Raw genomic sequence first — 12,434 nt, 5'->3', positions numbered from 1 at the left:
AGCCATTTTTCTAATGGTTGAAAATCAAAAGCCATCCTGGATACAGATAGTAAAGTATAGCTCGTTTATGACAATGGACTTTACTGCTTGTTGAATGGGAACACCGAAGAGGAAAAGTGCACTCTGTGAACACTATATGGTTAAAACTATCAGCTTCATATCTTCCCTCCTGCACCTGCGAGGATTGTTAGAGGGTCCGCTCTTTATAGCTGTTTCATTTGCTTGTTGAAAGGGTATATTGCTTTGGTGCTCACCACACTTTGAGATGAACTGACCATCCGATCTAAGATCTGCACCCCACAGTCTGGGATTTGCAGAAAGTGAGAGAATGAGAATTGAATTGCACACCTGTAGTTATTTGAGAAGGTTGCAAAGTATACTTAGAGTGAGACTCTGGGTGCATTACTACCATCATTGTTACTGCCTATTCACAGCTATTAGGAAAAGCTTACTCTGTGATATACCTCAGCATTGTGCCTGTGCTGCTATATGTATTACAACTCCCATGCAGTAAAGAGAGACTTTATCTGTTGTAACAAAACAGGGGCTGCATAGGAGGTTGCGGTGTCTAGGATTAGGGCCCTTATACCAGGGTAACACTAGGGGCTGAGACCCAGCATTCCCCTTCCCCCTTCCCTATTCCCTCCCTAGAAGTGTATGTACAATCACTAGGAGCAGGGTGGTTGTCCACCCCTCCTTTATTTTTCTGCACCTCATTTAAGGGCAACTATTTTATTATAAATATTATTAAAAGTTAAATAATAAAGGTGACCATTATTCCAATTAAATTGTTCTACGTAATTACTAGGTACCGATACCCGAACGGCTTCTTTCTTATTTAATCTAGTCCGTTGTAACAAAACAGGCCTCGTCATTGACTCCACCATCCATATGTGGGAGCCATACATCTGCATTCATGCCTTGCACCCATCTACATCAGTGATACCCCACCTTATATCAGGCAAGATCCTCAGAGGGTCTATGGTGTAACCTCTTTTTACTGCATGACCCCAGAGAGCGTTGGAGTGAGGACCGCCACCATAAACCCCCACCATTCCTATACTTGTCATAGCTATTACTGCCCTCCTACCAGCTCTACCCTTGCGAGTCACTGCATTTACACAAGCAAGATACCCTCTCTATGATAGTCATATGCACTGATAAGTCATATGAATAGTCAGGTTGTCCAAAAGCCTTTAAGCAGAGCAACACACATGAAGAATCGCTTAGAATTATTTGTGCTACAGATGTACAGATAATGTATTCAGAAAAATATTTGTACTGATCATCTGTGTGTCTATAGCAATCAACTAGCCATTGAGATCCAACTGATCTGTGGTCTTCTGGTCCAAAATGTGTTTTATATGCCTTACGTGATAAACCTTTTCAGACAACCCTTATAATTTAACGTTCTCCATTTAACTATATGGGGCAATATATGTCTTGTATAACAATTTATGTTCTAAGATTGGAAAAATAGCCTTAAGTTCTACAAAGCCATATACCAGACAAATATCTTATGATCAGTGATTCGGCTTTCCATCCTGTTCCGGTAGTTCAGCAGAGGTCAGATGATCTTTCCCTATTTGGCAAAGATCTGGTCTTGAAGCCTTTTTGCATTCTTAGTCTGATCATGGGAACAATTGGGATAAGTAAATCTTGAAGGCTAACTACCTATGTGGATCAATTCTTGGTCTGATTATTATACATCTGGGAATAATATGGGGCTAGGTCTGGAAGGAACAATATCTGACCTCATAGCTGTTGTCCTGTAACTCTTTACTGCAGACAGTACCTTATGACTATGAGAAGCATAATATAAAAAGGTATGTTATTATTTATCATTGGAAATAATGTGATTTTGTATGTAATTTCAGGCAGGCTTGGCCTTTTAAAGATGCAGACAGTCATTGTTCTACTATAAATGTAAATGACTTCAGATTAGATCTGCCACATTAAATAAACCTCACTCAATATATTGGTAGAGATCCCGAAAAAGGTTCACTCCACCACATGTTTATGGAAAGTATAAAAATGAACTTCCAGCATTTAAGTAGCTGCAGTGTAATTCTCTAGTATTCAGTTCAACTGTTTCATTGGTGGGAATGTCAGGACAGAACAGCAGGCGTATGGAATTTGACATAAATGATCAGATAATCATAGCAATGGTTCATAAAACTCATTTATTCATTAATTGTTTGAAATACTTGAAGGATTTCTCCAGTTTAGTTACTTTTTTGGTGGTCTCATAGACTTCTTTGACAATGACATTGATGGGGCCTTCTTCACATTTGTCCTGTAGGTTCATAAAATTTATTGCTGGCTGACTACAGATAAGGGATGTTTCTATCATTGGAGAAGTCCCAGTCATAAATTGTCAGACCCCGATCTGTAGGTTGATTGTTTAACAACTGAACGATCGTCCTCAGAATTAGTCATACACATTTTGGCCATTATAGTCATTCACACTGGCCATATATGTTCATTGACACCGGATTAAGGATGAACGATCTTGCTGGGTTTGTTTGTTCATGCAAAGATCATTTGCAGACAAGCAGCTTTCCTATGAAGATTTTAAATACAGCTGACTTCTTTCCAGACATGGCAGTCATAAACAGCAGTGTGACCATCTTATAAAATTACAGATAGAAGTAAATTTTGCCTTCAACAGGTGCCCTTCCCCTGGGACCACCTATAAGTAAAAGCCCACTATGCCTATAGTAAAATGCAGCCCTGGAAATACCATGATATATATGTAGTCTGACTGATGGTAAAGCTAACTTACCTTACATATATTATAATAAACGATATATGTCTATTCAATGCACACATAGGGGGTCATTTATTATCCATAAATACGCCTATATTATGAGTATTTATGGCGCAGATTGCGGCGCAACTTTTCCTCGCTCACGCTAGGTCCAAAAGGGCCCGCGTGGGCGGGTAAGGGGATCAGCCGGCAGGCTTGTCTCATTCATTATTTTCTACGCCTAAAAAAGGTCTAAATGTAAGACAGCAAGGAAGCTTTCTTACATCTAGACTGGCACTGGATGCACCGAAGTTATGTAGAGGCCTGTGCCTCCTTATAACTTTGGCAGATCCACTGCCAAAGTTATAGGGGTTTATTAAGACTGGTGCCTAAAACACATGGCTTAATAAATGCCCCCTATAGTTCTCCAGATTAGTTTCATGTGTTCTCTTTTGATTTGGCACATAAATGGTTATCATTTATATAGTATTTACTATATTCATGGAGTGACTGACTGGACGCTACATGCACAAATCATTACTCATGCACAGAAAAGTAGAAAGTAATGTTCTCATTTATAGCCATTCATTGATGTTGTGTGTGAGTTTACCGATTTTGCAGATTATCATGTCACGTGGCTGTCAACCTTCCCTTTAATCCCTTTGCCAGTGACAGAATCTGTGGCATGTTGTTTCTGATAATTTGGATGAACAATAGAATCTCCATCTATATTCTGCTGTGTGACATTTGCAAGAGTTTAGGATTTTAACACAATAGTGGTTAGTTGTGGGTTGGAAAAGGTCATAATGAAAGAACAGGGTGCATATAAATGAAATGTAATCAGGGAGCAGCAACGAAAGGGTCGATGCTTCAGCACTGCTGCTTCCAGCAGGAGAATGGGCTGTTTTTATTTCCATTTCTTATATAAAAAAAAAGAGAACAGGAGGCAGCGCCTAATGTGTGTTGCTTTTTTATATTAAATCGCAGTATAGTCACAATTACTTTTGCTTCGCCTTGCTGGTATTTGCCCGTCCAGCGTGCGGGGTGACTGTACTGCTGCCAAGGTTCTTGCCCGTGCCACAGGAACTGTCGTCGCGATAGGGAGATCCATGTAGTAAAAAACGTTAATTTGAACCTTTTTTTAGGTGCTGTATACAGGAGACTTGATACCAAGTAAGTATCGGTAAAAAAATAATTGTTTTATTCCAAGTCGGCTTGTTTCAACGGCGTACAGCCCTCTTCATCAGGACAATAGTGCAATAGCTATTTCCATTTCTTTGGACTCTACAGCAGAATCTGCGTTCTGTGTATGATGAGGCTGCTTCCATGCAGGTGTTGACTTCTATGAAGATTTATCATTTTTTGCTCACCCCGGATTGTTATTGCTTTTGGGCAGTGGGAATGCTATTTGCACCATTGTTTGCATAATACTGAATATTCATGACCATCTCGTTTATAGATAAGCTAAGGAATATTTTCATTGTCTGAAATACTCATTTTTATTCTGCAGCAGTTAAACTCCTAATATAAGCATTATTCAACATCCAGATGGTAGCAGACTTCACTGCAAATAATGTCTGTAAACATTAACAATTCGCGTTGGAGCAAAAAGTATCTTTCAGCAAGGCTGGTTATAAATATATATTTTATGCCTTGGTTTTATTTTTTAGTGGCCACCCTACATCTGGCAATGTAGACCGTATACAGCAGCTACGGATGGAGTATCAGCAGGCAAAACGGGAAGGCTTCTCCCTGTATGAAAACGAGGATGTGGCAGGACGGTTTGAACAGGGTTGGGTAAGAACTGAATGATCCTTTACTTTTTCTAATTATACAAGTATTCAACCAAACTTTTGTTAGTAAAATGTGCAACCTATCATCTGGAACCCTATTGGCAGAAAGTTCTGGATGGGAAAAAAAAGAGTACTGCACATCACCTATTATCATCATAGAAAAAATCCAAAGGGAATTGAATCATGGCTGTAGATTGAAAAGTTGTAACAGGATGGAATGAGTAAAAAAAAAAATATAATAATCAATACTCAGCCTAAGCAATTCAGCAAGCAAGCTTCTACCACTGCCACACTGATACCACTCTGGTCTCTACTGCTCCCCACTTCCTGGCCCTAGATTCAGCAGAAGGAAATGGCTTGGACTGTCTGCTCAGCCAATCACTGACTGAGGCGGGTCACTGCTGCAGCCAGTAATTGGCTAAGCAGGAAGTCCAAACCATTTCTTGTGTCAAGCGTGGGGCCAGGAAGTGGTAAACAGCAGGGACTGAACAGCATCGAAACTGGAGCAGAATGGGAGTTGGTGGGGGTGATTATTGATTTCTTTTTTTTACTTAGCCCACTCTACACTGGTTCATAAAAATGTTCTTGAAAACACCTTTAATCCTAAATTCATATACTGTATTTTCCCTGTGTAGCTTTACTTTAGTTCAGCAGAGCATGTGCTGTATAGACCCTGAACCTGCAGGACTTGATAGAACATGTGAGCTCATTATTTGTATAACTTTGCATGGCCTATTCTTAGTATCCCTTTCTCCCCATTTTTGCAACCAATTTCATGGACTGTTCCTTTGCTAAAGCTAGATCTGCTCTTGCTATTGAGATATGTGAGTGGCTCATTTGCTACCCATTCTGTAATCCCACCTCTTGGCACAGTTTAAAGAATGGAGGTATACCACCAATCGATGCACATTACTGTGCGATACCCAATACTGCCTATCCAGAATGCAGTTAAAATCCCTACTAACACAGGGCATAAATACCTTGTTTTCATAAATTTGGCTGATTTATCATAAAGGGAGTATAAGGTGGCAGGATATAAACAAAAACCTGAATACAAATCAGACCAATCCATTCATTGTGTAAAATGACAAATCTTCCCTTCTTGTTTATCAAATTAGAATGCAAATCAATATCTACCTTATCATGTCTAAGTATGTTTACCAACTGAGAATATGTGGGATAACATGAATGGTATTCCGGACTGACCCATTACATATTCACCCACTGGGTTCTCTTTTTAGTAAAGTGGGTTTCCAATAGACAGACAATGGACAGGCTATTAATAAATAGGGCACAGTATATACTATGCTCATAGGAAAAAATTTGACAATTCCTTTAATGTGCTACCATCAAATTATATCCCTTGGGGGAGAAGGGGGGCTATTAAACATTTAGATGTGTCATTTAAATCTCAGGTTATTCTATGACACATCTGGAGACGCTGAGGGTCATGGTAGCATGTTTAGGCCACATAGGCTATCCACAGTACCACTGGTTCCTTAACCAAATCAATGGAAAATAAAGATGTTAGTGAACTGAAATAAAGACTACAAGGGTCCAGGAACTGCACATTTTTCCCTTTCATCCTCCATGATGGCATACCATGAGAGATGACCCGCCTCCAACCAGGTAGGGACAGGAAGTATAAATTAGACCCTCCTCCAGCGCCTCCATGGTCTGGACACTACGCTGACAGACACAGCAAACCTTCTTGCCACAGCTCGCATTGATGTGCCATCCTGGATAAGCTGCACTACCTGAGCCACTTGTGTGGGTTGTAGACTCCGTCTCATGCTACCACTAGAGTGAAAGCACCGCCAGCATTCAAAAGTGACCAAAACATCAGCCAGGAAGCATAGGAACTGAGAAGTGGTCTGTGGTCACCACCTGCAGAACCACTCCTTTATTGGGGGTGTCTTGCTAATTGCCTATAATTTCCACCTGTTGTCTATCCCATTTGCACAACAGCATGTGAAATTGATTGTCACTCAGTGTTGCTTCCTAAGTGGACAGTTTGATTTCACAGAAGTGTGATTGACTTGGAGTTACATTGTGTTGTTTAAGTGTTCCCTTTATTTTTTTGAGCAGTGTATATATATTTGTAGATACATAATAATCCTTTATATGTGAGGATAAGACTCTCTAGGCTATCGGTCCAGAAAGACACTGAGGAAGAGCTGGAGGAGGGTCTAATTTATACTTCCTGTCCTTACCTGGTTGGAGGCGGGTCTGGTATGGTATGCCGTCATGGAGGATTCATGAAAAGGGAATTACCGGTAAGTAATTTGGTTATACCACCACACACCATAATGCTGGCAGTAGGACCAGTGTGACTTTCCCTTGTGAAGACCTCTTCATGGCTTTGCAAACATGGTCTCCAGACCAATATCTGGCTATCATTGCATCCGAGACATGATAGCCTGTGAGATCAGTGGTGTGATGTTAATGGAACACCTATAGCTAGACAGCTGGCTTGTAGCCTAATGTTGTGCAAATGCCTTCTGATGGTTTGTGTAGGCACTGTTTGCCACCCTAGGCTTGGGATCTGACTTCTAATTTCCCTTGCATTACAGAATGGATCACTACATGCCATTCTTCTAATCAGATGATCCATCTGTGCAGAGTTTCACCTTTGTGCACCTTTTACTGGCATTTCAGTTTATTGTTGCTCTCCCAACCACCAGGTTATGCACCGTTGAACAGTGCTGACATCTCAGCCTAGATGTGTAGTGATCTGTTGGAGTGATAAACCAAAGATTCTGTCCCTCTCAGTTTGCAACAAACAGTGACAACTGACAGGTCAATAAATAGGAGGCATGACACAATCATATCAAACACAACTTGATTAAATCTTTGCGGTTTCATGTGGCTAAAAAACTTTGCTTTAAATCTGGCTTTTATTCCCCTCCCACATGTCACAGATAGAAGCTAGGTGCTTGACAATTTGATAATCTGCAGATTTTAGCGACACCTGCTACATTCTTGTTCTGCATAACCTTACCTCTTGTCCTTCTTGGTGTTGCAAATACAATGTTTATTTTTATAATGTGTATTCATTCACTCGCATGCACAAACAGTTTAAACTTTTCCTCCACCTCCCCCAGTCAACAGCTAGTTTTTGAGTTGTTATTTATAATTCTTCATTAAGAAAACCCATACTGATAATAAATTAATAATTTTGTGCCATGATTTCATGGCAATTTGTTGGAGGATTGTCAACTTTTTATACTGTTTAGTCTGTGAGCAACTTAAAAAAATCTAAAGTAACATATTATTGTGCTGTTCCTTCAGACAGCTGCCAATTTTTTTTCTATTAAAACTTTTACCAATAAGTCTGTCAACATTACAGGATTCTATCACCTGGAAAAGGAAACCTATTACAGATACATTTGTCGTTTTACAGTTTTATACTGGAATTGAGAAAGAACACAAGGAATTGGGATAAAATTGTCTTTGACAAATTGTTACAAAATAGCAGTAATTTTGTTGTATTTACTATCAAATCATTGTAACCACGTTAATGGACAGAACTTAAATATGCCTTTCCTGTATGTTCCGGATTTTTATGTTTGTCCATGTTAGATTAAAATATCTTACTAGGCCCATGTTTAATATACATAGGATCGCTTGCATATTGTACTAAATATCTATCTAAATCAGTCTTATTCCATTAATCATAAATCATATTTATAAAATGCATTACTTTTATACCTTTTATCTTATTATGATTTTATAGTTTTTACAATTAACACCTGAACTATATACTACTACTTTAATATACTGTATAATGTATGCTGCTGGTTTGATAGTGGCAAATAGCAGAAGTCACCAAAGATCGATAAATATGTCTATATCTATAATTTCCATATTTATTGGTTTGATCCCAAACAACTATTTTTTTATTTTTTTTTAAGCTGAGCAATAGTATTAGTGGCGGCTGGGTATGGTCAATGGTAGTGGCGGCAGCAGCAGCCGAACATTATGGAACAGGAAGGTAAATAGGCAGACAGTGGCAGTAGCATGATGGGGCCTGCAATAAATAGCCACCATCTGCAATGACAGATCTATTCATCTACCTCAGCCAAAGGTGTATGAAAATACTCATTGAACTATGCCTCATTGATTTTGACAAAAGTGTTGTTTCACTGGCGGAGGACAAATTTGTCCTTTTGGGTGTGACGATGCCAGCTGCCACACAGAAAACCCTCACTGAGATGACACTGGAGGCTGGACAGGACAGTACAATGAGAGAAAACTGGGCTAGTTCCGATTACCATTCCAATCTGCCTGCCTAGAATTCCATGGAGCCAGGAAACGGAGTATGTGTCAGGAAAAATCCATTGTGATTTAGAAAATGAGACATCATCCTGCTGTGAATGATCATCCGCTTTGTCCTAAATATTAATCTGGAGGTAGAACTGTGACCTACTACTGCTGGCCCGACGGCTGGTGCTGCTACTGCTGTTTACACTACTATAGCCAACCACATTCTGACTCTCACTGGTTTGGTACACAGAATAATAAATGGTAAAAAATTTGCAAGTGTTCATTCTGTAATTTAAAGGTGCAAATAAAAACCCCTCCCGCACCCATTCGACAAACACACTGCACACTGGTATTGACACTGGTATACAATGGAAATGCAATGCATGGAATGAAAGTGCTTTATTAATGTAGTTATTGCATCATAATTATTGCCACTTTATACATTTAAAGGGTGTTTGAAGTAAGACAATTTGTTTTAATCAAAGGGCCAGAATGGTTTAAGAATAAAAAAAATAAGCATTAGGTACCTTACTCATCCATAGCTTCTGGAATTCTGATGCTACTTTGGTCCCCATTGCTCTGGCAATCTCTGCGGCCAGTCATTGGCTGCGTGGGAATTTATTGCCATTTCCTGTGTGTCAAGTAAGGACCAGGAAGTGGTGGGTAGTGGGGACTGGCACATGCTTATTTATTTGTAATCATTTGGCCTCTTAAAAAACAAACTGGAAAACTTCACACCTATTTACTATTTACTCAAAGTATTTCAGCACTAAGAAATCTGTGCTAAAAATCTCAAAATATGAACAGCTCTAAAAAACGAAAGACAGTAAACATTGTTTAAAAGGAGCCTCAAAATACAATACACAGAAAAGGTGTGGTCTTAAGGGGGTAGTCTGTAGTGTAATGTTTCATTGGTACAGCTAATACTAGTGGTGTCGTAGTGACATTTCATTGCACATATACATGGTAATTAGTGTTGAGCAAGCATGCTCGGCCGAACACCAGTTCGGCTTGAGCATCGATATGCTCGGCACATCGCGGAGTTCGGCCGAACACCGTGTGTGCTTGAGCGCGATGCTCTAGTCAGTGTAAATCTAATTTATCCTCTATTTCTATGCAGAAGATCGCTGTGCAGTGAGGGAATCCCTCCATATATACACTGCTCAAAAAAATAAAGGGAACACAAAAATAACACATCCTAGATCTGAGTTAATTAAATATTCTTCTGAAATACTTTGTTCTTTACATAGTTGAATGTGCTGACAACAAAATCACACAAAAATAAAAAAATGGAAATCAAATTTTTCAACCCATGGAGGTCTGGATTTGGAGTCACACTCAAAATTAAAGTGGAAAAACACACTACTGGCTGATTCAACTTTGAAGTAATGTCTTTAAAACAAGTCAAAATGAGGCTCAGTAGTGTGTGTGGCCTCCACGTGCCTGTGTGACCTCCCTACAACGCCTTTGCATGCTCCTGATGAGGTGGCGGACGGTCTCCTGAGGGATCTCCTCCCAGACCTGGACTAAAGCATCTGCCAACTCCTGGACAGTCTGTGGTGCAACGTGACGTTGGTGGATAGAGCGAGACATGATGTCCCAGATGTGCTCAATTGAATTCAGGTCTGGGGAACGGGCGGGCCAGTCCATAGCATCAATGCCTTCGTCTTGCAGGAACTGCTGACACACTCCAGCCACATGAGGTCTAGCATTGTCTTGCATTAGGAGGAACCCAGGGCCAGCCGCACCAGCATATGCTCTCACAAGGGGTCTGAGGATCTCATCTCGGTACCTAATGGCAGTCAGGCTACCTCTGGCGAGCACATGGAGGGCTGTGCGACCCTCCAAAGAAATGCCACCCCACACCATTACTGACCCAATGCCAAACCGGTCATGCTGGAGGATGTTGCAGGCAGCAGAACACTCTCCACGGCGTCTCCAGACTCTGTCACATCTGTCACATGTGCTCAGTGTGAACCTGCTTTCATCTGTGAAGAGCACAGGGCGCCAGTGGCGAATTTGCCAATCTTGGTGTTCTCTGGCAAATGCCAAACATCCTGCACGGTGTTGGGCTGTAAGCCCAACCCCCACCTGTGGACGTCAGGCCCTCATATCACCCTCATGGAGTCTGTTTCTGACCGTTTGAGCAGACACATGCACATTTGTGGCCTGCTGGAGGTCATTTTACAGGGCTCTGGCAGTGCTCCACCTGTTCCTCCTTGCACAAAGGCGGAGGTAGCGGTCCTGCTGCTGGGTTGTTGCCCTCCTACGGCCTCCTCCACGTCTCCTGATGTACTGGCCTGTCTCCTGGTAGCGCCTCCATGCTCTGGACACTACGCTGACAGACACAGCAAACCTTCTTGGCACAGCTCGCATTAATGTGCCATCCTGGATAAGCTGCACTACCTGAGCCACTTGTGGGGGTTGTAGACTCCGTCTCATGATACCACTAGAGTGAAAGCACCGCCAGCATTCAAAAGTGACCAAAACATCAGCCAGAAAGCATAGGAACTGAGAAGTGGTCTGTGGTTACCACCTGCAGAACCACTCCTTTATTGGGGGTGTCTTGCTAATTGCCTATAATTTCCACCTGTTGTCTATCCCATTTGCACAACAGCATGTGAAATTGATTGTCACTCAGTGTTGCTTCCTAAGTGGACAGTTTGATTTCACAGAAGTGTGATTGACTTGGAGTTACATTGTGTTGTTTAAGTGTTCCCTTTATTTTTTTGAGCAGTGTAGTTATGTCCATATATGGAGTCAGTGCTTGGGGACACCCCAGTGTATTTAAATCTAATTCAGCCTGTATTTCAGATTTTTTTTTCCGGGATTCGAACTTACAACCTTTTACATTAGAGGCAAGGCACTTAACCACTCAGCTATAATAGCTGCATAGCCAGTCACAAAAAAATAAATACAAATATGAGACTTCTACTGTATAGGTCTCAGTAGAAGTACAGTGCAGTAGAAGTCTCATATTTTTTTGAGTAACTGGCTATGCAGCTATTATAGCTGAGTGGTTAAGTGCCTTGCCTCTAATACAGAAGGTTGTGAGTTTGAATGCACACAAGCACTTTGGTGCTCGATCAACACTAATGGTAATGTGATAAATAGACTCAGGATAGTGGGATTTTCATCTTCAGGGTTAGGTTGACACATTAGAAAAATCAGTTCACAACAACACCATAATTCACCACCATTTGCTTTTCATATAAAGTCATAAGCAAAAATCACATGTCTGCCTAGCACCAAACATGAAGCTTCTTCAGCTGTCAGCTGCCTAGCACCAGAATGTCCAAGTCAACAATATAGCTCTGACAGGCTATCTGCACCTGCTTCTTACACAGGATGTGAAGGTAGTTGTAGTTCTCTCCTCTGATATTCTATGATAACAGTCTGTACAGTTGCAGTTCTATTCTCTGATGGCCTACATTAACAGTTTGGATATGGTGGGAGTAGTAGTTCACTGTTATCCTAAAATAACAGGACAGGGAACCAGGAAGCCAGACTGTCCTGCCTAAAGACATCTACCTCAGTTGCAAGTTCTAGGGTTGCCAGATGTCCATGGTCCTGTAACTAGTACTGTATGTCCTGGCCAATAGCTGTCTATTGGAGGCAACAAGGAA

At 40.9% G+C, this 12,434-nt stretch overlaps 1 protein-coding gene across 1 annotated transcript in view; it reads left to right on the top strand.

Annotated features, from left to right (window-relative positions):
• Nucleotides 1-12,434, top strand: part of PARD3B (par-3 family cell polarity regulator beta) — a 1,801,259-nt gene that overhangs the window by 1,417,328 nt on the left and 371,497 nt on the right. The window contains 1 exon segment of the mRNA XM_040441847.1: nt 4,420-4,546. Coding sequence (XP_040297781.1) covers nt 4,420-4,546 — 127 coding nt within the window.

This window comes from Bufo bufo, chromosome 7 (genome assembly GCF_905171765.1).
Source record: "Bufo bufo chromosome 7, aBufBuf1.1, whole genome shotgun sequence".
Classification (NCBI taxonomy): Eukaryota; Metazoa; Chordata; class Amphibia; order Anura; family Bufonidae; genus Bufo; species Bufo bufo.
This window is presented reverse-complemented; position numbering and strand designations above follow the sequence as displayed.